At 44.0% G+C, this 27,500-nt stretch overlaps 2 protein-coding genes across 4 annotated transcripts in view; one reads left to right on the top strand and one right to left on the bottom strand.

The window, feature by feature from the left end:
* The window catches only part of cyb561 (cytochrome b561), a 33,586-nt gene extending 16,364 nt beyond the window's left edge, over window positions 1-17,222 (top strand). The window contains exons 1-6 of one of the 3 annotated variants that reach the window (XM_079643304.1): window positions 1,702-1,738; window positions 4,054-4,261; window positions 12,027-12,125; window positions 12,308-12,411; window positions 13,804-13,961; window positions 15,970-17,222. In XM_079643304.1, coding sequence (XP_079499430.1) covers window positions 4,057-4,261; window positions 12,027-12,125; window positions 12,308-12,411; window positions 13,804-13,961; window positions 15,970-16,162 — 759 coding nt within the window. In that variant the 5' untranslated portion in view covers window positions 1,702-1,738; window positions 4,054-4,056 and the 3' untranslated portion in view covers window positions 16,163-17,222. Of the gene's footprint in view, window positions 1-1,701; window positions 1,739-2,080; window positions 2,096-4,053; window positions 4,262-12,026; window positions 12,126-12,307; window positions 12,412-13,803; window positions 13,962-15,969 lie in introns of those variants that run through there. The other 2 variants (XM_079643306.1, XM_079643305.1) reach the window with 2 other exon arrangements.
* Window positions 17,223-17,455: 233 nt separating this feature from the next.
* The window catches only part of tanc2a (tetratricopeptide repeat, ankyrin repeat and coiled-coil containing 2a), an 18,862-nt gene continuing 8,817 nt past the window's right edge, over window positions 17,456-27,500 (bottom strand). Inside the window, exons 10-16 of the mRNA XM_079643298.1 lie at window positions 26,985-27,108; window positions 26,503-26,678; window positions 26,195-26,327; window positions 23,137-23,228; window positions 22,833-22,967; window positions 22,641-22,741; window positions 17,456-22,130 (exon numbers count right to left, since the gene is read on the bottom strand). Of these exons, the coding sequence (XP_079499424.1) occupies window positions 20,054-22,130; window positions 22,641-22,741; window positions 22,833-22,967; window positions 23,137-23,228; window positions 26,195-26,327; window positions 26,503-26,678; window positions 26,985-27,108 (2,838 nt within the window). The 3' untranslated portion in view covers window positions 17,456-20,053. The remainder of the gene's footprint in view (window positions 22,131-22,640; window positions 22,742-22,832; window positions 22,968-23,136; window positions 23,229-26,194; window positions 26,328-26,502; window positions 26,679-26,984; window positions 27,109-27,500) is intronic.

The raw sequence follows: 27,500 nt of genomic DNA, 5'->3' as shown, positions 1-27,500 counted from the left end.
CTGATATACACCTGAACATCAGCAGGAGAGGACTCTTTAAAGTAGAGACACTACATAATGATATACACCTGAACATCAGCAGGAGAGGACTCTTTAAAGTAGAGACACTACATACTGATATACACCTGAACATCAGCAGGAGAGGACTCTTTAAAGTAGAGACACTACATAATGATATACACCTGAACATCAGCAGGAGAGGACTCTTTAAAGTAGAGACACTACATACTGATATACACCTGAACATCAGCCGGAGAGGACTCTTTAAATTAGAGACACTACATACTGATATACACCTGAACATCAGCAGGAGAGGACTCTTTAAAGTAGAGACACTACATACTGATATACACCTGAACATCAGCCGGAGAGGACTCTTTAAAGTAGAGACTCTACATACTGATATACACCTGAACATCAGCCGGAGAGGACTCTTTAAAGTAGAGACACTACATACTGATATATACCTGAACATCAGCAGGAGAGGACTCTTTAAAGTAGAGACACTACATACTGATATAGACCTGAACATCAGCCGGAGAGGACTCTTTAAAGTAGAGACACTACATACTGATATACACCTGAACATCAGCAGGAGAGGAATCTTTAAAGTAGAGACACTAAATACTGATATACACCTGAACATCAGCAGGAGAGGACTCTTTAAAGTAGAGACACTACATACTGATATACACCTGAACATCAGCAGGAGAGGACTCTTTAAAGTAGAGACACTATATACTGATATACACCTGAACATCAGCAGGAGAGGACTCTTTAAAGTAGAGACACTACATACCGATATACACCTGAACATCAGCAGGAGAGGACTCTTTAAAGTAGAGACACTACATACTGATAAACACTTGAACATCAGCGGGAGAGAACTCTTTAAAGTAGGGACTCTACATACTGATATACACCTGAACATCAGCAGGAGAGGACTCTTTAAAGTGGAGACACTACATACTGATATACACCTGAACATCAGCAGGAGAGGACTCTTTAAAGTAGAGACACTACATACTGATAGACACTTGAACATCAGCGGGAGAGAACTCTTTAAAGTAGAGACACTACATACTGATATACATCTGAACATCAGCAGGAGAGAACTCTTTAAAGTGGAGACAATACATACTTATATACACCTGAACATCAGCGGGAGAGGACTCTTTAAAGAGTTCATCACAGCTGTCTTCATCACGATCACTGATTGGCTCCTCTGATGTTCTGACAGACCCTCATTGTTGTCATGGCAACAGACCTTTACACAAGCTTTTCGTCATCACTCCCCCTTCCCCCTATCATTGTGACGTGTCAGATTTAATGGCTCTTATATTCATTGATAAATCTCTTGTTTAATGTCATTATTATATAATCGTTCTTCTGTGAGATTTGATCTACTGATGTATCAACAGAAAAGGCTTATAATAATGCATAATACACATAATAATGATTATAGTATTATTAATACAGTGCTTTATTATATTTATTATTTTTATTTTATTATTATTTTACGGCATGAAAGCAATTTTACAAAAAAAAAAAAAATGTATTACATATATATATATTTTTTTGTTATGTCTTCATCACAGTCTGTCACATGGGTTGGGCTCCCAAAACAAACACACACACACACACACACACACACACACACACACACACACACACACACACTCTCAGAAGGCGGATCTGCTCTCAGACTCCAGGACACCCTCGGCAGATCGACAGCGCAGTAAGAATTCTCTCTGTGTATTTTTTAGTTATTATCATTATTATAGAAACCTGTCGTGTTTAATATCAGTGACGTCATGAGAGCCTGTAAACAACAATAACAGTAAATACATATGAGTATTAGGGAACAGGTAGTGTTTCCCTGTCAGTGTAAACGTGGTTATCATGATGATCATGATGCGCAGGAAATGCACTTGTATCCAGGCTGTGGTCCGGATGTCTGTGGTGGCGTTATAATGAAGAGTTTTATAGTAGATGAATGGTTTTATTGAAGGCTCCCTGCAGGTTTCTCTCTGCTCTGTCCTCACGTAACTCCTGCAGATCGGTGCGACACTTCCTGCTGATAAACCCTCATTAAGTGAGCTCCGTACCGCTTTTTGACCGGCAGAAAACACAATAATCAGCGGTAACTCACCGGGCGAGGCGTTACGCGATAGCTACGTTTTGGGTTTAAGCTACTCACTCTCTATTCAGTCATTCATTGATCAAAGTTCACATTAAGCAGTGAGCATCAACCTGAGTAATGCTGCATGTGTTTGTAACGAGTAGATCTCCATGTTCGCAGAGGTGGGAGAAGTGCTCAGTTATTCTACTTTAGTGCAAGTAGCGGTATGACATATAGGCGAGCACATTGAAGCCGGAGCTATGAGGGGTTTGAACCTATGAGGGGTTTGAACCTATGGTTTGAACCAATTGGCAGCATTTGCGTGCAAATAAACAAAAATATTTACTCGGTGGATGCAGGGGTTTTGAGGTACTTCAATAGTATTTGTATCTTAGTTGTGGAAAGTACAATAACTTTTATATATATATATATATATATTTATATTTATAACTTATTGCAAAAAATGATTTTATCTCTCATCAAAGATGGCAGAAAAATGCATTATTGTACTCTGGAGGGGAGTTTGACAAAGGATTACTCAAAAAGTACACAGTAAAAGTACTTGATTCTACTTGTTGTAGTAGTCTAACAAGTACTGAGTCCAACAGGATAACTTTTATTCAGGATTTATGGCTAAAAATCATTTTATCTAATCAAATATAGCAGAAGTGGCATGATTTTGTTCTCAGGAGGGGAATTTGAGAGTATTACCCAGAAAAAAGACAGTAAAAGTATTTCATTTTATTGTTGGTAGCAGTCAAACTAGGACTGAGTCAAACAGTGTTAGTTTTTTTAAGAACTTATGGTAAAAATAATTTGTATCGCATGAAGCAGAAAAAACACGCATTCTTTTACTCTTTCGTTAGTGCTGCTCCTCAGCGATTACCGTAAAGGTTCCGCAAATCGCGCACTCAAAAATGAAGAACTGCTCATTTGACCAAGCACATTTGAGAGACGGCTGAGTTGACGGCAGTTATATTTAGCTGTGTTTGATCCAGTTGCGCAGCAGGTTGGGTTTAAGCTAGTCACTCTCTATTCAGTCATTCATTGATCAAAGTTCACATTAAGCAGTGAGCATCAACCTGAGTAATGCATGTGTTTGTAACGAGTGTTTCGCAGAGCTGGGAGAAGTAATCAGTTCTTCTTTAGTTCAAGTAGCGGTGTGAAATTGTTAAAATAAGCCAAGACATTAAGCCGGAGCTTTGAGGGGTTTGAACCAGTTTAGTAGCAGAACAACGTCTTTAATTCTCTCTCAAAGTGCAAATAAATGTACTCTGGTGATGCCAAGGTTTTGAGGTTCTTAATTAGTTTTTGTATTTCCTGCAATGTTAGAAAGTAAAATAAGTTAATTGTAATAATACTCTGTTAGAAGTAAAAGTCCTGCATTCAAAACATGACTTAATTAAAAGTACAAGGTATTGATTGGCATCACAATATACTTAAAATACCCAAAGTAAAAGTACTGGTTCTGCAGAATCACACATCTGCAATGACTGGATGATGCATGCATGTGTTCATCACAGCCTCTAAAGGTGGCGCTCTTATATAACTTTAAGATATATCACAGTGCCATATACTCATTGTCCTAAGTGTTTTTGAAATGTAAATCTGGTGTAAATACTTGTCTTAAGCATCTTGTGTGTAAATGTATCTGGCTATAAACCTGATTCTGATTCTGAAAAAAGAAAGAAACAAACTAAGTACAATGAATATGACAAACTGCATAATGTTATATTTTGAAGGGAGAGGCGGATATGTAAAAAATGTGCAAAATGTATTCAGAGAGATGAAGATGGCTCGCAGTATTAAAAGAGATATGTTGTGACATGATGTGCATTCATGTAAAGATAATGTTTGTGAGGTGAGTAAGAGTCAGGGGGTCTCCATCTCTTCTCAGACCCTCTCTCTATAACCTCTCTCTCTCCTCCCAGGTGATGGATGAATCTGCTCCTCGTCAGGAGCGCCTGGTCTTCGCGGGGCTGGTGGGGGGGGCTCAGGTTCTGGGTCTGGCCTCAGTGGTTCTGACCGCTGTGTGGATGGGTCACTATCGGGGGGGCTTCTCCTGGGACGGGTCCTCCTTCCAGTTCAACGTGCACCCGCTGTGCATGGTGCTGGGGCTGGTGTTCCTGCAGGGGGACGGTGAGTGGACTCTGATATCTGTACACCATACCATACGATTCCTTTGTTAGTATATAAGTGCTTTGTTAGTAATTCTATCTCTGGAAGTGGAGTCCAAAGAGATGAGTTCTCAGTCTGAAGAAGATGTGTAAGCTTTCTGCTGTCCTGATTTCAATGGGGAGCTCATTCCACCATTTTGGAGCCAGGATAGCAAACCCACGTGTTTCTGCTGATGGGAACTTGGGTCCCCCTCGCAGTGCGGGTGCAGCGAGCTGTTTGGCTGATGCAGAGCGGAGTGCACGTGCTGGGGTGTACGGTTTAACCATGTCCTGGATGTAGGAAGGGTCAGATCCATTCACAGCATGGTACGCAAGTACCAGAGTCTTGAAGTGGATTCTAGCAGTTACTGGAAGCCAGTGAAGGGACCGGAGGAGCGGCGTGGTGTGGGAACATTTAGGAAGGTTGAAGACCAGACGAGAGGTCGGATGGCACATGCAGGTAGACCAGCCAGGAGGGAGTTGCAGTAGTCTAGGCGTGAGATGACGAGAGCCTGGACCAGAACCTGCGTCTCTTTCTGGGTCAGCTGGGGACGTGTCCTCCTGATGTTGTAAAGAGTGTATCTGCAGCAGCGGGTTGTAGCAGAGATGTTTGCAGTGAAGGACAGTTTGTTATCTAGGGTCACACCCAGATTCCTTGCGATATTACTTTAACGGTCAGATCAAGTCTGAAGTGCTCCTTGCATCCCAGCAGCTCCATGTGGAACATCAACAGACAAACATCGACACACATGAGAAACAAAGAACAGACAAGTAACATCACACCAGGGTCAGTGAGAGATGCTCAAAGAGCCTTCAGCGTGCATCTGGTCTGTAGCTCTGTGTTCACTGAGAGGACTGGAGCACAGAGGATGCTTCAGGCTGTCTGGAGCACAGAGGATGCTTCAGGCTGTCTGGAGCACAGAGGATGCTTCAGACTGTCTGGAGCACAGAGGATGCTTCAGGCTGTCTGGAGCACAGAGGATGCTTCAGGCTGTCTGGAGCACAGAGGATGCTTCAGACTGTCTGGAGCACAGAGGATGCTCCAGGCTCTCTGGAGCACAGAGGATGCTCCAGGCTCTCTGGAGCACAGAGGATGCTTCAGACTGGAGCAGAGAGGATGCTTCAGACTGTCTGGAGCACAGAGGATGCTTCAGGCTGACTGGAGCACAGAGGATGCTTCAGGCTGGAGCACAGAGGATGCTTCAGGCTGTCTGGAGCACAGAGGATGCTTCAGGCTGACTGGAGCACAGAGGATGCTTCAGACTGTCTGGAGCACAGAGGATGCTTCAGGCTGTCTGGAGCACAGAGGATGCTTCAGGCTGTCTGGAGCACAGAGGATGCTTCAGACTGTCTGGAGCACAGAGGATGCTTCAGACTGTCTGGAGCACAGAGGATGCTTCAGACTGTCTGGAGCACAGAGGATGCTTCAGGCTGACTGGAGCACAGAGGATGCTTCAGACTGTCTGGAGCACAGAGGATGCTTCAGGCTGTCTGGAGCACAGAGGATGCTTCAGGCTGGAGCACAGAGGATGCTTCAGGCTGACTGGAGCACAGAGGATGCTTCAGACTCTCTGGAGCACAGAGGATGCTTCAGGCTGTCTGGAGCACAGAGGATGCTTCAGACTCTCTGGAGCACAGAGGATGCTTCAGGCTGTCTGGAGCACAGAGGATGCTTCAGGCTGTCTGGAGCACAGAGGATGCTTCAGGCTGTCTGGAGCACAGAGGATGCTTCAGGCTGGAGCACAGAGGATGCTTCAGGCTGTCTGGAGCACAGAGGATGCTTCAGGCTGTCTGGAGCACAGAGGATGCTTCAGGCTGTCTGGAGCACAGAGGATGCTTCAGGCTGTCTGGAGCACAGAGGATGCTTTGAACCGCGTTGGTGTGAAAGGGGCATAGGAGCTGCAACCTGACTCTCAGTCTTCTTCCATCTTCGTATTATCGTCATGGACATCTTGTAATCTTCTAATATGGCCCTTTATGTGTGAGAGGTGCAGGAATGAGTCCTCATCCCTGACATGACTCAGCAATGTACCACTTCCTGTCCCTTGGTGTGGAGGTCAATGGTTTCTAAATGTGGTTTTGTTTGTCAGCCCAGGTAGATGCTGCCTTCAGGGACCAGAAAGACCACATCCTGCTCTTCCTGTTTGGTGTTGAGTAAACACTTTGAGTCTACGTTAGCGTTAATCCCTTCATAAATCTTGAGTAAAGCTGAAGGAAATTCATCAAGTCTTCACGCTTCCTTCTGTTTACAAAGAGAACTGGATCAGCTGGTTCCCATTAAGCTCGTTAAGCCTCAAACAGTTCTGCATTCGGTTGTTAGTGAACTTTACGACTTACCACCTAACTGTTTGTTCTAGGAGTTGTTTTCCCCAAAGGAAGACAACCTGCTGATTATCATCCCGTCGCCTTTAGTCCTCAGAGGAAGTCTTTTTAGGGCCAAATGCATCATGTGACCGACCTGTTGTTTATTGTCTATTGTTGTTTGAGAACTATACGTAAAATTGTCCGGAGCTGTTTTCGGGGGTCTGGATTCTCCCCAATTGAATCTGTATCAAGTCAACGACCTCTCAAAGCATTGTGGGATATAAGGTAAGATGGGAAAGAGAAATGGTTGATGGTGTAAAGTCAACTATAATATTAGACATATGAAGAAGTTAAACTTTAAACATCCATGACTTAAACACTTGATCCAGGATCAAAGCCACATAGCTGCAGTTGCAAGGTGAATACAGCTGGTAACAGAACAAGTGTTTGAATGCGTACATGAACAGGTTTATGATATCACTGCCCCGTCTAAGACACCATCTGACTTTCCTTACATTTGACTCGAGTGTTTCCTCAACTTAATGTGTTGCTTCAAATAACACTTCTGCTTACAGTATGTGACACTGTGAGTGTTGCACGGCCAGATACGGCTCAGCTGACTCAGATAAGGAGATGATACATTATGATGTGATATGCCGTGGACTGTACTTAATGTTACTCTGATCCGGTTACTTATGTTGTGGCAGATATTTAAGTAAGCTTTCTTAACGCTAATGTTCTAATAGTCAGATTGCTCTGAAGATGGGAGGTGATATTCTATTAATGTTCACGTTCACACAGTCGGTGATTTTTGCTGGCCGTCTTTTCTGCAACGGCAGCTTTTCTGTATTTCCTTTCTCCTGTAATATGACTTGATCGCTTTAAACTCCGCACACTGAGCTCTGATTGGTCAGCAGGCAGTGCTTTCACTGAGTTGATCTCTTAGCCTGCAACCTAACCTGCTCCGGGGCAGGTTAGCCGCTCAGCATCAGTTACCATGGAGATCTAGCCCGCTAAAAAGAGAACCAGCTTCGTAGGACCAGAAACCCAGAGTTTACCTGAAGTTAGCCGCCAAGAGAACATCCTGCTTCGTAGTAAAGGCCTCAGGTATGAAGGAGTTGGTGAGATAAAAAAATACAGAAATATCAACATGCTGTAGTTTTAGGTTTTAGCGTCTTTCAGTTGTCTTGGTTTGCAGATACGATGAAGCAATCATAAACTTCCTGTACAATCAGTCAAAACATTGCAATACGTTTTCGAGGTCGTGTAGCCCTAATGTAAAGGGAATTACCTTAACCTTTAGTACTGATTCCAGTTAGCTAGAGGTCTTCACATATTGGTGGTGTACATGAACAGACATTTCCATCCCTTGAATCAAACGAGTGAAATGTCTGCACACGTTGAAACAGGAAGTGATGCATGCTCTCTGATATCTCCAGATCACCCAGCTGGTCTTACATTAATCACTTTGTAGTCATGGTGACTCGTTTTAGGGTGAAATGTTGTAAAATGAGAAACTGTAAGCAGTGGTTAAGCAGAATGTGTGTGTGTGTGTGTGTGTGTGTGTGTGTGTGTGTGTGTGTGTGTGTGTGTGTGTGTGTGTGTGTGTGTGTGTGTGTGTGTGTGTGTGTGTGTGTGTGTGTGTGTGTGTGTGTGTGTGTGTGTGTGTGTGTGTGTGTGTGTGTGTGTGTGTGTGTGTGTGTGTGTGTGTGTGTGTGTGTGTGTGTGTGTGTGTGTGTGTGTGTGTGTGTGTGTGTGTGTGTGTGTGTGTGTGTGTGTGTGTGTGTGTTTAGCCTCGAGCTAAGTGCTGATGACCTGTTGCATTAAGATAACATTACCCAGACTCCCATCAATCCCCAACCCCCCAGAGAGAAATTGTTGAGTCATTGATCGTGTGTGTGTGTGTGTGTGTGTGTGTGTGTGTGTGTGTGTGTGTGTGTGTGTGTGTGTGTGTGTGTGTGTGTGTGTGTGTGTGTGTGTGTGTGTGTGTGTGTGTGTGTGTGTGTGTGTGTGTGTGTTTTCTTGTCACACAGACGTTATGTTGCACAGTGAAATATTCTCTAACCTCCTCCTGTCACACTTTAATCTCCTCAACAAAGGATGTATGTTGTTTAGATGTTTGTTAGACAGCAGCAGATAATGCATCTGTTCTTTAACTGCCTGAACCTCTGGGCCCCTTAGCGACCGAGCTAAAGCGATGCTAACTGACATTTAGCATCGCTTAGTCAGCCTGTTAGCTTGAAGATCTGTTCTCTCTCCTAAGTAGTTATCTTAGTACATCTTCATTGAATTAAATGATGTACAGTTCTGAGAACAGAAACACAGAGAGAAACGATTATTCTGAGAGATTAGCATTAGCATGTCCTTAGCTTGCTAGTGTGTTAGCGGTTAGCTTCCCAGCTACTAGGTGTGGCTACTAGAGGTTTTGGATTAAATGTAGACTATTTTGAATGCAGGACCTTTACTGTAACGGAGTATTCCTACCAGAGGTCGCATTAACCGAATATTTTCCGTCTTTGACAGATTTATTTGAACAATTACAGAAAAATCTGAAAGGAGTCTGTCATTTTGACGGATTAGAACAAAACTCGGAACAGCGCCAAAGTTTCCCCGCAGCGAGGCTCTGTGTTATGTCGTGTTATGGATGCCCGCCAAAAAGGAAAAAGGAAATGATACCGTTTCCAAACCGTACTGTGCCGTACAGATCATTCAAATGTCTGTGAGTTTTGGCCTTACGCTGTGTGCTCCCGCGACGTGCATGCATAACACGCCGCTACAGTTCACGTGCTCTCTCCCCCCCCCCCCCCCCCCCCCCCTTGTCAGAGTCGTGTACAATCCTGTCCGTCAAAATGACGGGCAGCGAAAAGGCCTAGCGCAACCTCTGATTCCCACACTCTGGTACTTCTACTTTTACTCAAGCACAAGATCTGAGTACTTCTACTATTACTACAAGATCTGAGTACTTCTACTATTACTACAAGATCTGAGTACTTCTACTATTACTACAAGATCTGAGTACTTCTACTATTACTACAAGATCTGAGTACTTCTACTTTTACTAAGTACAAGATCTGAGTACTTCTACTATTACTACAAGATCGGAGTACTTCTACTTTTACTCAAGCACAAGATCTGAGTACTTCTACTATTACTACAAGATCTGAGTACTTCTACTATTACTACAAGATCTGAGTACTTCTACTATTACTACAAGATCTGAGTACTTCTACTATTACTACAAGATCTGAGTACTTCTACTTTTACTAAGTACAAGATCTGAGTACTTCTACTATTACTACAAGATCTGAGTACTTCTACTTTTACTAAGTACAAGATCTGAGATAAACAGAAAGTAAACTGTGTGTATATATAATAGGATGTCTGTAAACAGATGTATAACATTAAGCTGATCTCTCTCTGAAGCTTGTAAATGTAAATCTGTAAACACATAACCTTTAGTGAGTGTTTCCATTAGCTCCGCCTCCTCTCTGTGTCCCTCATGCCCCCCGGGGTGATTGTGGTTAATGAGGGAAACCAGATTATCTGAACCGGTCCACAGCTGTCCGTCACAGAGCTGGATCGCATTAGAGCGATTTAAACAAAGGTCATCTGGACATTAGACAGAGCGGTTAGTGATGGAAACTCCCCGAGGGACCCTCACACACACTGACTTCCTGTCTGCTCTGCTTTCCTCAGGACAGATCCACACTGATGCGGACACATTGATCTACTATCTGCATGCACCTTTAGAGCTGGTTGGCAGGTTGTTTACTTGAATCATTGGGGATTAAAAACCTTTACGAAAGAGTAGACATCCCTTGCTTTGCAATGGAAGCAACTAAACGTATAAGCAGCCCAAAAAAAGATATTGTGACGATAAAGACAGCAGCACAAGAGCCATATTTAGTATAGCATTGAAGTGTTACACAGTCTTATCTCTTTGGGCTTTGGTCAGTCCAATTAAAAGCGTCCGCGAGGGGTTAAACACGGGAAGATAAACACTTTGACGCGATCAAACCATGGCTCCACTCCTTCCGCTTCGTTTGACCATTTATTGATTATAAAAACAAGCAATAATAAAATACATCCAGGTGCTGATAACCTTAAGATGACAATGCCACTGGTGGTTGAGGATATGTCCACAGAAGGTTTGGCCTCTCTTTCCATTCAGAGCCACAGTGAGCAGGTGAGCCAGGTTCAACATCCACTACCTCCAGAGCACGCCCAATAACACCCACAAAATACCTGATCCTAAATAACACATGAACCTTACATGTGGCTCCTACACCATGCTTTACTCCAAAGGAAACAACTATGGCAACCCAAAGAACAATATGCAGAGCAAGAGTCAACATGCACGTATTTATAGCATTTAATCACAGTGTTATCTCTTAGAGCTTTTGATGCCGACACTTTTCCAAAATTAGAACGTTAATTCTCTTTTAGTTTTTCAAATTCTACCGTTTTCCAATTTTCCTGAAAACCACGCACTGCCAGTTGATCTGAAGCTGATGAACCTGCTGGTTTCTTGCTGTTCATAGTCTATTGCACGTATTGTCAGCTAAATGAAACGTAATGAACTGTAAAAGCTCAAATCAGCGTATATGACGAGTAAAGATACTGAATCTTGAACATGGACGTGGCGGACAGACGTCAAAGCCTCACATATGATTGTCATGTGGTCGATGTTTTGGAAACAGACACACTATGGTCTTTATGAACTCTCTGTAAGCAACAAGGAGCCTTCACACTTTACATAGCGTGACACTGCTCAGAGGAAATGGTAAAGAACCTTTTCGTTCAGGCATCATGATACTTCACTTAGCTAACTGCAAAACAAAGGGAACTCTCATCACCTCAGTCCCACATGGAAACACCTCCTTCCTGTGTCACTGGGGGCAATCACTTGGTTATTAATGGATCCATTTAAAAAATAAGTATATCGCATATCAGCTGTTAAATTGAAGAGAACTGGTTACACACAATATGATGCAAGGACTGGGCTGAGGCGTCAATAACTGCTGGTTTATGTAGGTTGGTTAGGGTTAGGTTGTAGGTTGTTGGGTTAGGTTGTAGGCTGTAGGGTTAGGTTGTAGGTTGTTGGGTTAGTTCGTAGGTTGTTGGGTTAGGTTGTAGGTTGTTGTAAAGATTATGATATATATATCTATGTATTATATTTCCATGTGTATTTTATAGTTTAGGACCAACATTGCTTGTCTTATTTCAAGGGTCTTTTATTCCCTTTCTTTTGAGTTATTTAGTAAAGCTTTTCTGGTTTTTGATTGGTTGTAACACTCTGTACTTTTTCTATAAAGATTTGTTGCTTCACAAAGACTCTGCATTAACCGCTGCAAACACATATCTGATCCTCTCTCTCTCTCTCTCTCTCTCTCTCTCTCTCTCTCTCTCTCTCTCTCTCTCTCTCTCTCTCTCTCTCTCTCCAGCCATCCTGGTCTACAGAGTATTTCGAAACGAAGCGAAGAGGAACGTAAAGATTCTTCATGGCATCATCCACCTGCTCGCCCTCGTCGTCAGCATCGTAGGTGAGAGACGGCGGCTCTTCAACATTTAAACCTGTTCCAGAAGAGAGAACAAAGACTACAGGTCGTGATGGGGAAAAACAGATAAAGATGCGTTCCTGCAGGACGGTTTGTCTCTGCCTTCCCCAACATTGCAGAATGAGTTTATTCATATACCGTTTGTTTCTCGTTGTGTTTTTGGTCAGGTATCGTCGCTGTGTTTGACTTCCACAGAGCAGCAAAGATCCCCGACATGTACTCTCTGCACAGCTGGTGCGGCATGCTTACCATCGTCTTATTCTGCGTACAGGTAAACACACACACACACACACACACACACACACACACACACACACACACACACACACACACACACACACACACACACACACACTGTACACAGTTACAGATGGACAGTTTTAATATTCACACATTGAGACATCTGAGACACGTCAGAAACTAATCAAGATAGAATATAAAAAGTTAGACATTGTGTTGAGTTGTGTACTCACGTGTTCCCAAATGTTCTGTCACTTTAAACACTACATGTCTGTGTGTGTGTGTGTGTGTGTGTGTGTGTGTGTGTGTGTGTGTGTGTGTGTGTGTGTGTGTGTGTGTGTGTGTGTGTGTGTGTGTGTGTGTGTGTGTGTGTGTGTGTGTGTGTGTGTGTGTGTGTGTGTGTGTGTGTGTGTGTGTGTGTGTGTGTGTGTGTGTGTGTGTGTGTGTGTGTGTGTGTGTGTGTGTGTGTGTGTGCAGCAGAGCATAAGCAAACATGCTGCAGGAACTGTACGATGACCCGATGCATGCTGGGAGATTTCTCCACACCTCAGAGAGAACACGTTTTGTTTTGTTTCTTTTTGTTTATTCAGATACTTTATTCCAATTCTGTCTACGATCTACCCATATTCATTATTCACGTTAATACTGTTCTATATTTAAATATATTTAAATATTCTTGAATATCTTTTAATATATATATGTTTTTACATTTCCTTATAATAATAAATAATAATACATTTAATTTTCAGGTGCTCAAAGTGGTGATAAAACGAGATGTAATAGAATACAAATATGAAAAGAGCAACACAACATAATTCCCATTGAAAGCCAGTCTGAAGAGGTGTGTTTTGAGTGGGGGGGGGGGGTCGATGCAGTCTCTGGTGTGTTTTGAGGGGGGGGGGGGGGGTCGATGCAGTCTCTGGTGTGTTGTGGAATGGATTTTTAATGTTTTTATAGTTTTTTTTAAATAGTTTTCGGTAACACTTTATACTAAGGCACACACATTAAAGGTGGGGTAGGTAAGTTTCAGGAACCGGCTCGAGATACACTTCTAAATGTTAGTGCACTCGAGCCGGTTTCTGAAACTTACCTACCCCACCTTTAACCATCAACTAGTTGTTCATTAGCATCCTAGCAGTTTATTGGATCTCTATTTGTCATTATTAAACACTTATTAATGCCTTTTCTCCAAGTAATAAGCCGTTAGTTTAGAGTTTTAATGACCCTCTAATTAGTGTTGATTTGTTGCGAGTCAGGAAGTTGTTGTTCACGGGTGTGGGTCTGAATATGCTCACTGAAGGCCGAATAAGGCAGCAGTCGCTCTCCACCAAGTCAAATTCCTCGTGCGTGTCAATAAACCTGATTCTGAGGTGACACACTCAGAGGTAGTAATGCTAACCTTTGCTCCTCTCATTTCTCCCAGTGGGTGATGGGTTTGATGTTCTTCCTGTTCCCTGTCGCCTCGTCGTGGTTGCGGGCCTCCTACCTGCCGGTCCACGTGTTCTGCGGTCTGGTTCTGGTGGTGATGTCCATCGGCACCAGCCTGCTGGGCATCACGGAGAAACTGCTCTTCAGCATCATGTAGGTCTGATTCATGGCCAACGGTGGAAACACAGTTCCTCCTCAGTGACGTGACGCCATGAGGCCCAACATGGCTTTCCTCCCATCGACTCCATGATGAGTCAACGGGACGATCCAGGAAAGATTAAGGGAAGATCTAGGAAGGATTGAGGGAGGATGAAGGGAAGATCTAGGTAATGTCCAAGGAAGATCCAGAGAAGATCCAGGGATGATCTGTAAAAGATTCCTGGAAGATCTCGGAAATATCCAGGAAGGACACGGGGAAGATTTAGGGATGATCTAGGGAAGATTTAGGGATGATCTAGGGAAGATTTAGGGATGATCGAGAGAAGATTTAGGGATGATCGAGAGAAGATTTAGGGATGATCGAGAGAAGATTTAGGGATGATCTAGAGAAGATTTAGGGATGATCGAGAGAAGATTTAGGGATGATCTAGGGAAGATTTAGGGATCGAGAGAAGATTTAGGGATGATCTAGAGAAGATTTAGGGATGATCGAGAGAAGATTTAGGAATGATCGAGAGAAGATTTAGGAATGATCGAGAGAAGATTTAGGGATGATCTAGGGAAGATTTAGGGATGATCGAGAGAAGATTTAGGGATGATCGAGAGAAGATTTAGGGATGATCGAGAGAAGATTTAGGGATGATCTAGAGAAGATTTAGGGATGATCGAGAGAAGATTTAGGGATGATCGAGAGAAGATTTAGGGATGATCTAGAGAAGATTTAGGAATGATCTAGAGAAGATTTAGGGATCGAGAGAAGATTTAGGGATGATCTAGGGAAGATTTAGGGATTGAGAGAAGATTTAGGGATGATCGAGAGAAGATTTAGGAATGATCTAGAGAAGATTTAGGGATCGAGAGAAGATTTAGGGATGATCTAGGGAAGATTTAGGGATGATCTAGAGAAGATTTAGGGATGATCGAGAGAAGATTTAGGGATCGAGAGAAGATTTAGGGATGATCTAGAGAAGATTTAGGGATGATCTAGAGAAGATTTAGGGATGATCGAGAGAAGATTTAGGGATGATCTAGAGAAGATTTAGGGATGATCGAGAGAAGATTTAGGGATCGAGAGAAGATTTAGGGATGATCTAGGGAAGATTTAGGGATTGAGAGAAGATTTAGGGATGATCGAGAGAAGATTTAGGAATGATCTAGAGAAGATTTAGGGATCGAGAGAAGATTTAGGGATGATCTAGAGAAGATTTAGGAATGATCGAGAGAAGATTTAGGGATGATCGAGAGAAGATTTAGGGATGATCTAGGGAAGATTTAGGGATCGAGAGAAGATTTAGGGATGATCTAGAGAAGATTTAGGGATGATCTAGAGAAGATTTAGGGATGATCGAGAGAAGATTTAGGGATGATCTAGAGAAGATTTAGGAATGATCTAGAGAAGATTTAGGGATCGAGAGAAGATTTAGGGATGATCTAGGGAAGATTTAGGGATTGAGAGAAGATTTAGGGATGATCGAGAGAAGATTTAGGAATGATCTAGAGAAGATTTAGGGATCGAGAGAAGATTTAGGGATGATCTAGGGAAGATTTAGGGATGATCTAGAGAAGATTTAGGGATGATCGAGAGAAGATTTAGGGATCGAGAGAAGATTTAGGGATCGAGAGAAGATTTAGGGATGATCTAGAGAAGATTTAGGGATGATCGAGAGAAGATTTAGGGATGATCTAGAGAAGATTTAGGGATGATCTAGAGAAGATTTAGGGATGATCGAGAGAAGATTTAGGGATGATCTAGAGAAGATTTAGGGATGATCGAGAGAAGATTTAGGGATGATCGAGGACAAACATCCAGGGAAGACCCAGTTATCTTACTTTTTAGGAGTCAGGCCATTTTGCCTTCATGCCCCACAGAGCAACTCTAACCCGAATGTAAAAATCGCCGTTCGGACGCTGTACCCAGTTCTCTTTCCACATCCATGCATCACACTGGAGTTGAATGTAATGTCCTAACTCTGTCTCTCTCTTCCTTTGTCTCTGGACTCAGGCCGAGTTACTCCACGTTCCCTGCCGAGGGGGTTCTGGCCAACGTCCTGGGTCTGGTGCTGGTGTTATTCGGAGTGGTTCTGTGCTACCTGATCACCAGGGAAGAGTTCAAACGTCCACCGAACCCGGAGGAAGAGTCTCTGTCCGTCCACTTCAAGACCCTGACTGAGGGGGGTACTCCCGACTCGCCTTGACCTAAAAGTGATGGTCTGACACCCCCTCCTTCCAGCCAAGCTATACGACCTTCAGTTGCTGAATTAAAAACCCTGTAGTGAACAAGGAATCAACAAACTTAGTCTCAAGTCAAACTAATCGTCTGTTCAGAAACTCTTACACTACTCGGGCAGAGCAATCCAAGTCTCTTTAATCCAGACGTATTCTTACTACTTCCCAACACGTGAGTGTACCTTCAAACCTGACCATTGAAACACTAAACAGTCTCATGCTTACCAGGCGCGCTCATTATCAGTAGTGAGAGTTTGTCATTAGTCAAAATGAAGCAGTGAGCCTTCAGGCCGTCAGGTGTGCTGAATTCAGTCCTCTGGAACGTTCAGTGTGCTGGAAACGTCCGTAAATCATCAATATTGAATATTTGTCTGCCATTAAGAGAACAGATATTTTATTTATATATTGAACATCCTTGGCACCAACATTTATTTCCCGTTGAATCAAAGTGTCTACATCTAAGTATCATACTCAGATCGGTATCTGTGAGAAATTAAAAGTCAGATTTATGCCAACGATTACTCTCACATTTGGAACTACTCTCTTCTGCCATCCTTTATTTCACTGTTTGGATAAATCACTGAACTTATTGAATCGATCATCCGAGTTGAATCAGAGTTTAAGGATAATGCTCTCAGTAATCACGCTACTTTATTTCTACTTTTATTGGATGTCCTGCAAGATCTTTATCTGCCCAGTCGGTCCAGTTCGTCCACATTACCGGAGAATATTATCTGCCTGTATTTAAATGTACTGTCCTGTTAACGATGTCCGTCCAGTGTGAGTTTGGTTACTTGATGCCTTTTTAACAGAGTATGTTAAATGAATGTTGTTGAATGTGTGTAACTAATATATATATTTAACATGTATATGTCGTGTTTTGACTTCAGGTCTCCGCACCAGTGCCTAATTAAAAGCTGTCTCTGAAAAGGATTGTTTTATGTTGTCTTATGTACTCGTGCCAACTTTGCTATGGAAGTCTTTATCTCACCGGGACAACGTGGAATAAATACAGATGTGTTCAACGGCTGAGTTGTTTTGGTCCAATTTATTTGAACTGACTTCTTCTGATGTAACACGACATGATAAAGCTTCATCATTCATTTTTTAGACACCGGGGGGTTTCATCAGAAACGTACAGTGGCCCACATGTGCAATGTTCTCCAACAGCCCAAAATAAAAATACACTTTTAAGTATTCAGTCTTGGTCAAAATACTTCTTCCACTGCTGTACAGAAGGGGGAAAGATAGATTTACACAACGTCTTTCATTCAGTTTTATTCCTCTTTGTAACGTTCACAAGTGCTGACACACTCATGCTGTTTTACATTTTTTAATAATAACATCCTTTTGGTTTTCCTGTGTTTTTAAATATGAAAGTATCTGACACACGGTAACTCTGTATGACCTGTGGCGTGACACATCCTACATGAACAGCACAACACTTTGCTTTATTGACAGCTGTCGTCCCACACTGACTGGCTTCTTTCACCTAATCACATACCACTTTAAACTAGTCTTGAACCGATTCACTTGTAATGTACTTCATGTGTTTCATTGACCGGAATCCAAAAAAACGGCTCGAGCATTTTAGCGTTGGCACACCTTGTCACAGATGGAAACTCCTGAGCAGTAAGAAATAACGGCAGTGACTGTCAGCGGTTCATCAGCAGCTCTCAAACCAAGCTGCTGATTCATTAGAAACATCAACAGAAATGTACATAAAACAGGCATTAATGTGCATAAAATAAAACTGCAAAACCAACTCTCTGAACTGTGAGCTATGTTAGCATCTGTGGTTATCGATCTCTCTATTCTCACATCTTCAGTTTAAGTTGATGAAATTAACCACTTGATTTCTTTAAACGATGTATCCTTGATTTCAAACAGAGGTAGGTAAAAGCATGTGTCTTATTTCTATCACACCACTGTTGCTTTTAGCCGTCTGAAAACAGAACTACAACCTGAAGCGAGCTAATGAAGCTAACGTTAGCTCAATTAATCAGCACAAAACTCCATGGACTTTTTAATGATACGAAGAAACAAGAAACGTGTAAAATAGATTTTAAATATGCACTTGATGGCTACATATAGAGTTAAAAACAAGGCAAACATTTGGTTTAGTTTTAACCCCCCCAAAAATGCTAATAAAACGCCTTGTGGTGCAGACAGCTAGTTAGCGCTAGCATTTTACTCCAGGCTACGGGTATGGTGGATTTAGGGGGGTATTGTGGGGGTGGGTTGGCTAACGAGATGTGCATGTATGTTGTCTGTATTCATGTTTCATGTTTCGTTGGTGGACCCCCACGAAAACAAGGTATTTTCCCTTAAATAAAGTTGAATCAGTGGCTAACAGCTAACGGCTAGCAACCTGTGACAGAACTGTAACTGAAAGCCACACCGTTAGTTATGCATTACTTTAATCCCTAATATAATTTCAACAGGTTTAAAGTCCATCCCTCATTAAGATGTCATGAACCGCTCAGTTTGCTTAATTTAGACCGAAACAGGGTTTTTTGATCAGGCTGTAAACATGTTTATTATGGGGATGGACTCGCCCTGATCGTGAACAATAACGATAAAGATGCTAGCTACACCGTTGAAAGTCACAAACTGCACAAACGTCTTTAAATGTCACGTATTGATTCTACTCCAGCTTTAGCACCACTGATGGTTGCTGAGTTACGATCGGACAATCACTGTTTTGGGGCTCAGTTTGATTCGATTTGAGCCAATCACCAGCTAGCCATGTTAGCACTATGTTTCCATGGCAGTGAATGCAAAAGGTCCTGCTGTATCAGATGGGATCCATGTGGTTTGCATAACTTAGGAATTTCAGGACTAAATAATATTAAAAAGGCCTTTGTAGCGAAAAACAAACATAAGTCTACCTGAAGCAAAAGGTCTGATAACCTTAAAGCGTGTTTCTAATAGATGTTCATTGTGGATTGATGCGAAAAGGAAAATCCAAAGGTTTTGTACAGTTTTAAGAGAAACAATATTTATACACATATAACTTAAAAAAGATAAATATCACTTATTTGAGTTTTTATATACGGTCTGCCAGTGCTTCTTCAATAACCGGGTCTTCAAGGACCGGATCAGAGCCTGGATCCAGGTTTCCAGTCATGCAGGAGCTTCAGATTTAAAATGGAAATCTTCATTAAACAGCAGACACTGGTGCTGATGGTGGTTTCCAGTCCCTCTGAATACGTCTCAGTGTAGAGTTTGTGAACATTTAAAATGGAAATCTTCATTAAACAGCAGACACTGGTGCTGATGGTGGTTTCCAGTCCCTCTGAATACATCTCAGTGTAGAGTTTGTGAACATGGCAGAAAAACCAAGCGGTTGGCATCCAGAGACTTCAGAGTGAAACGACAAAGAACTTCCTTTAAGTGCTACCTGATGTCTCTTTTGTGTTTCTGAATCCTCCCAAGCTACTCTTCTCTTTTGTGCTGATGTGTAATCCCGCATGTGTCTTTGTCTCTGGCTTGTTCATTGACAGGCAACATGTTCTGGATGAAACACATTTGATGAACTTCTGTTTTCCCCTACGTCTTTTACACAATAAAGAAGTCACTACGTTTGTAAAGAAGTGCTTTAATAACTCTCTCCATCTCTCTCTATTCCCCTTCAATCCCTTCTGTGTATGAGAGCAACCATACACCAGCAGATCCTTCAAGTGTGTGTTGTTACCCTCATTTCACATTTATTGCGCCTTGCCCCTCTCCATGTGGTACAATCTAGTTCATTTCCAGCTTGTCCCAGACTAAACACTTCCACAGCCGTTGGGAACATCAGAACATCTTGAGTGCTTGACCCTCTTCCCTTTTCTCTGACCTAATGCGTAAACCCTTCTCTAAACGTTGGACTCCACAAAAGGTCTTTTTGGTTTGACCGGAGACGTCGGGCCTGTCTTTCTGTCCCTCGGTTTCTCTGAGCCGCTGTGGATCACCGGCAGCGTCCGAGCAACTTTCACATCCCGGTACGACGGGTTCTGACTGGCCACCTTCCCCGACCCCTCGCCCTGAGGATAGTGGTCTCGCTGGTTGTCGTTGTGGGCGTTGTTGTTGCTGCGGTTGTGGAAGGCGATGGAGGATGGACCGAAGCCTCCCTGGTTGTTCTGGGTTTTGCTCGGCGACGTGACGACGGTGTCCACCGAAGACACGGCCCAGGATCTGGACGGGCTGAGGCAGGAAGCAGAACCAGATGTTGTTTGTTGCGGAAACTGCTGTTGGACCCTCGCTGTCCTGTCCACTACGCCCATAAAAGGAGTGTTCCTTGACGACCGCCCCGCCTCTCCAGGGTAAGTCCCGCCTCCCACCATGCAAACTTCAGACTGGGGGGAGGAGATCAGGAAGAGGTCATCGTGATACCCGCCGGCGGTGTTTAGATCCAAAGGGATGTCCATGTGCTGGGCGGAGGCCGAGGTCCTGAAGCCGGGGTTAGGGATGCTGCCACTGGAGAACCGGACGCTGGAGCTCTGGGAGTGAACCAGTGCCCGGGGGGGAGGAGCGGGGGAGGAGTTAGGGTGGGAGCTGAGGGGGCGTCGTACCCCCCCCTGATGTTGGTACTGGTAATCATGCGACGGTGGGAGGTTTTCAGGCGGTAACTCGGTAACCTCCATGGGGTAGTACGCAGCTTTGGATTGGTTGCGACTGAACTGATGTGCCGTGACGAACCTGTTCACCCCCGCCGACCTCTCGCCTCCCCCATCCCTCCCGTAGGCTCCCGAACTTAAACCAGTCTGGACCATATCGAGGGGGTAAATCCCTTCCCCGAGCTCTGCCAGTTCCTGTGGCAGCTGGCCGAACTGTGAGTAAACAGAACCTCCCAGAACCATTCCGGAGTTTGCAGAGGAAGTGGGCTGACTGGTTCTGATCACATGGGCCTTGGTGGGCTGGAGCCACTGGTTCTGAGCAGGGTTCTGATGCTGAAAGGACCTCTGGTTGGACTGGTGGTGTCCCTGGATCTGCTCTGAGGGGTTAGGAGCCGACTGTGGATGCTGTGTCAGACCATTTCCTGAGAATGAAAGCGTACTTTCTTGCATCAGGGAGGAAGGCGGACTGAACTGGTGGGTGGGACTGGGACGGTGCCGGTACAGGTGAGTGGGAGACAGGGATGAGGGTGATGGACCCCCAGGCCGACAGTGGGGGTCCAGGCTTTGAACCACAGTTAAAGGGTGGTTGTGACTCCCTTCTTCCTCCTCCTCTTCCTCAGATCCCCACTTCCTGTCCGGATCCTGCAGAAACTCTGAGTCTCTAGACACGTTTTGTTGATAGACTCCATGTGATAGGGGAAGTTGGGGGTCTTGTTGTTGATAGACTCCATGTGATGGGAGAAGTTGGGGGTCTTGTAGTTGATAGACTCCATGGGACGGGGGAAGTTGGGGGTCTTGTAGTTGATACACTCCATGGGACGGGGGAAGTTGGGGGTCTTGTAGTTGATACACTCCATGGGAAGGGGAGAGTTGGAGGTCTTGTTGGTGTTGATAGACCCCATGTGATGGGGGAAGTTGGGGGTCTTGTAGTTGATACATTCCATGGGACGGGGAGAGTTGGGGGTCTTGTTGTTGATAGACTCCATGGGACGGGGGAAGTTGGGGGTCTTGTTGGTGTTGATAGACTCCATGTGATGGGGGAAGTTGGGGGTCTTGTAGTTGATACACTCCATGGGACGGGGAGAGTTGGGGGTCTTGTTGTTGATAGACTCCGTGGGACCGGGGAAGTTGGGGGTCTTGTTGTTGATAGACTCCATGGGACGGGGGAAGTTGGGGGTCTTGTTGTTGATAGACTCCATGGGACGGGTGAGGGTCTTGTTGTTGGGCCGCCTGACGACACTCCTCTTTGACCCGGGTCAGGAGGCGCTGGATCTCCCGGTTGGACGGGCAGAGGCAGCTGGCCTCGATCAGATCCTCCAGAGCGGCATGGTACAGTCTGAAGGAAGAGGAACAAAGAGAGGAGGAGATGTCAGAGTCCTGAAGGAACTGATGCAGGGTCCAAACACAAGGGGGGCTTCAGGAACCTATCGAGCTTCAGGTGGTCTTCTTTGAGCTGCAGATTTCAAATATTGATAAACCCTAAATGTTGGCGCCTTTCTCGATAGTAACGTGCAATGTGCCTCGCTGCGAATGATCCAGCTTATAACAGGAAGACTAAACAAACCAACAACTTGACTTAGAATATCAATACAAACATGATCGTATTGCAAGCTCGAGGAAAGAGTCATCTTTTCCACGGTGTACCAACGGCTGGAAAAGCGGCGACAAGTGACATTAGGAATAACTATCAAGGAATATGTGCATAGTTTAAAGACTTTAGCTGGACACCCATCAATAAGACATAAGATCATGGCATATTTAATGGGAGTACTTCAACATTTAATTAGGGTTAGTTTATCTGATCATTTATTATTTGTTTAATCAAACAACTTGTCTCTATGGTTACCTGCGTCCTCGTTTGGCTCGCGCTCGGGCGTAAAACGCTTCGTAGGATTTAGCCTTCAGCTCCAGAGCTTTGGTGGCAAACTCCTCCGCCAGCCCGAAGTCCTGCCAGCAAAGAGAAACGGATCCACGTCAGCACGATGAAATAACATTAATAAACATTAAAGTAATATTTGTAGCTCAGAGTCAGACTGACGTTCATCTTGCGGTGGCAGCGCGACAGGTTGAGCAGGACACACACTCGGAGCTGCTGGAACGTCTTCACGTCGTCACTCGGGAACTTCTGCAGAGCCGCCTGATAGGAGAGAGAGGCTTCCTGCACCGAGCCCAGCTGTAGAGAACACACACATTATTATTAATACTGTGTGTGTGTGTGTGTGTGTGTGTGTGTGTGTGTGTGTGTGTGTGTGTGTGTGTGTGTGTGTGTGTGTGTGTGTGTGTGTGTGTGTGTGTGTGTGTGTGTGTGTGTGTGTGTGTGTGTGTGTGTGTTATTCCTTTACCTTGTACAGTCTGTCTCCCTCTTGGATCAGTTTACTGAGCAGAACCATCATGATGTCGGGTTTAGACGTCGCCATGGCCCAGGTCGCTGGTCCTACACACACACAAGGACACAGGCACACACACACACACACACACACACACACACACACACACACACACACACACACACACACACACACACACACACACACACACACACACACACACACACACACACACACACACACACACACACACACACACACACACACACACACACACACACACACACACACACACACACACACACACACACACACACACACACACACACACAGAGAGATGGAGATAGTTAACAACAGGTACAAAACAGGCTTGTTGATGTCTCGTTATGTTGGTTGAGTAAAAGCGTATAAATGTGATATCTTTATTGTAAGGGAAACGTCTGTTTAGCAAAGCACGAGGAGTCACCGACTCAGGAAGGAGACACGGGAAGAGCAGGAGCTCTGATGGCAAACACTGACGGTTTATTTGGAGCTTCTGCCGGAGGATTCATATCACAGGTCACAGAGCCAGAGGTTCTGACTGCACGGGAGAGTTGCCACGTCAATTCACAAAAACTCCACCCCAGACCCGTGTGTTCAGCCAGTTCAGAGAGAACAATCAACATGCTGCATGACAACATAGAACCATAACACCTCTATCAGCTGATCCAACAGGAACATAGAACCATAACACCTCTATCAGCTGATCCAACAGGAACATAGAACCATAACACCTCTATCAGCTGATCCATCAGGAACATAGAACCATAACACCTCTATCAGCTGATCCATCAGGAACATAGAACCATAACACCTCTATCAGCTGATCCAACAGGAACATAGAACCATACCACCTCTATCAGCTGATCCAACAGGAACATAGAACCATAACACCTCTATCAACTGATCCAACAGGAACATAGAACCATAACACCTCTATCAGCTGATCCAACAGGAACATAGAACCATAACACCTCTATCAGCTGATCCGACAGAAACATAGAACCATAACACCTCTATCAGCTGATCCAACAGGAACATAGAACCATAACACCTCTATCAGCTGATCCAACAGGAACATAGAACCATAACACCTCTATCAGCTGATCCAACAGGAACATAGAACCATAACACCTCTATCAGCTGATCCATCAGGAACATAGAACCATAACACCTCTATCAGCTGATCCAACAGGAACATAGAACCATACCACCTCTATCAGCTGATCTAACAGGAACATAGAACCATAACACCTCTATCAGCTGATCCAAAAGGAACATAGAACCATAACACCTCTATCAGCTGATCCATCAGGAACATAGAACCATAACACCTCTATCAGCTGATCCAACAGGAACATAGAACCATACCACCTCTATCAGCTGATCTAACAGGAACATAGAACCATAACACCTCTATCAGCTGATCTAACAGGAACATAGAACCATAACACCTCTATCAGCTGATCCAACAGGAACATAGAACCATAACACCTATATCAGCTGATCCAACAGGAACATAGAACCATACCACCTCTATCAGCTGATCTAACAGGAACATAGAACCATAACACCTCTATCAGCTGATCCAACAGGAACATAGAACCATAACACCTCTATCAGCTGATCTAACAGGAACAGAGAACCATAACACCTCTATCAGCTGATCCAACAGGAACATAGAACCATAACACCTCTATCAGCTGATCCCACAGGAACATAGAACCATAACACCTCCACCAACTGATCCAACAGGAACATAGAACCATAACACCTCTATCAGCTGATCCAACAGGAACATAGAACCATAACACCTCTATCAGCTGATCCAACAGGAACATAGAACCATAACACCTCCACCAACTGATCCAACAGGAACATAGAACCATAACACCTCTATCAGCTGATCCAACAGGAACATAGAACCATAACACCTCTATCAGCTGATCCAACAGGAACATAGAACCATAACACCTCTATCAGCTGATCCAACAGGAACATAGAACCATAACACCTCTATCAGCTGATCCAACAGGAACATAGAACCATAACACCTCCACCAACTGATCCAACAGGAACATAGAACCATAACACCTCCACCAACTGATCCAACAGGAACATAGAACCATAACACCTCTATCAGCTGATCCAACAGGAACATAGAACCATAACACCTCTATCTGCTGATCACACAGGAACATAGAACCATAACACCTCTATCAGCTGATCCAACAGGAACATAGAACCATAACACCTCTATCAACTGATCCAACAGGAACATAGAACCATAACACCTCTATCAGCTGATCCAACAGGAACATAGAACCATAACATCTCTATCAGCTGATCCAACAGGAACATAGAACCATAACACCTCTATCAGCTGATCCAACAGGAACATAGAACCATAACACCTCTATCAGCTGATCCAACAGGAACATAGAACCATAACACCTCTATCAGCTGATCCAACAGGAACATAGAACCATAACACCTCTATCAGCTGATCCAACAGGAACATAGAACCATAACACCTCTATCAGCTGATCCAACAGGAACATAGAACCATAACACCTCTATCAGCTGATCGAACAGGAACATAGAACCATAACACCTCTATCAGCTGATCCATCAGGAACATAGAACCATAACACCTCTATCAGCTGATCCAACAGGAACATAGAACCATAACACCTCTATCAGCTGATCCAACAGGAACATAGAACCATAACACCTCTATCAGCTGATCCAACAGGAACATAGAACCATAACACCTCTATCAGCTGATCCATCAGGAACATAGAACCAGGAGCAGGGAGACAGAACACAAAGTTATGGACCTTGGAAAATATTTCCCCAACATTTATAATAGTTTGAGAAGAAGCATGCCAAGAGAAGGGTGTGTGTAGCAGAACCACCTGGCCATTCATAAAACAGTGTGTTTATCGGTTCTATGAGAAAAATCTACCTCCGCCTCCGACTGGAACCTGGACACGTGTGCCTTTGCCTCAGAGAAGGAGTGAGTGGTGTTTACCTATCTTGGCTCCCTTCCTGAGCAGAGCGATGACGGCTGAGGTGTTCCTGCAGCCGACGGCTCGGTCCAGAGGTCTCATCCCGCTGCAGTCCACGTGCTCCACGGAGGCGCCGTGGTCCACCAGCAGCTGCACCTGGAACACAGCAGGAGGGGGGAGCAGGTGGTAAACAACCAGGTGGTTTGAGGTCAGCTTTTTATTAGCAGCATCCCCTTTCAACTGGTCTTTTAATCTACATTATTTATTTATGCTTATATTGATTTATATATATATATATATTTGTATGTGTAATATCAATTCTGCTCCTCACCACTTCCGGGTCTCCACGAAACGCAGCGAGGTCCAGAGGCGTGCGTCCGCTGCGGTCTGCGTGACTGGTGGCGGCGCCTCGACCCACGAGCAATCTGACCAATGAGAGACGACCTTTCAGACACGCCCAGCTGAGCGGAGTCAGACCCTCTCGGTCCGCCTGGTCCAGAGACGCTCCTAACAACAGAGACACATCAGCGTTAGAACAGAGGTGCAGGAATGAGTCCTAAAACCTGACTCAGCATTTCACCACCTCCTGTCTGCCTGAAGGTCTGTTGAATGTTTTCATCAGAATCTAGCTTTTTTCTCAGAATTTCAGAATCTGACAATCTTTCTCAGAATTTTACTATTTTTTTTTTTAATTTTACTTTTTTCTCAGATTCTTACCTTTTTCTCAGAATTTCAGAATTCTATATTTTTTTTCAGAATCTCAGAATTTTACTTTTTTTTTCAGAATTTCAGAATGAGGTGACATGTTGTTACCCTGATCCAGGAGCAGCTGGGCGGTGTCTTCGTGCCCCTCGGAGGCGGCCGCCATCAGAGGAGTTCGACCCTGCTGATCCACAGAGTTCACCTCCACCCCCCGACTCAGCAGCAGTTCCACCACCTGACAGACAGACAGGTGTTCACTGTGTGTATGTGTGTGTGTGTATGTGTGTGTGTGTGTGTGTGTGTGTGTGTGTGCATAGCCGTGGGAACATGTTTCAAATGGGGGGTGCTGTGGGGATGACACCAGGGCCGGTTTTGACCAATTTGCTGCCCTAGGCAAGATTTTAGCTGGCAATGAAAAACCTCTACAAAAGACTAATACACTACAAAAAGAGAAATATATTGATATGGTGGACAGCTTATATAAAAAGGCTTCAAATGTATTTAGTATTGCATGAACATGTTGAATTGGGGGGTGGACTTCAGATCCTCTAAGGGGGTCAGATTTTTTTAACATTTTAAAGTAAAATACTTCAATCTGGTGCACTTTGAGCGCCCAATTACTAGAGA

This window comes from Notothenia rossii, assembly GCF_949606895.1.
Source record: "Notothenia rossii genome assembly, chromosome: 8".
Classification (NCBI taxonomy): Eukaryota; Metazoa; Chordata; class Actinopteri; order Perciformes; family Nototheniidae; genus Notothenia; species Notothenia rossii.
Note: the sequence above shows the minus strand (reverse complement) of the source record. Positions and strands in the feature narration are given on the sequence as shown.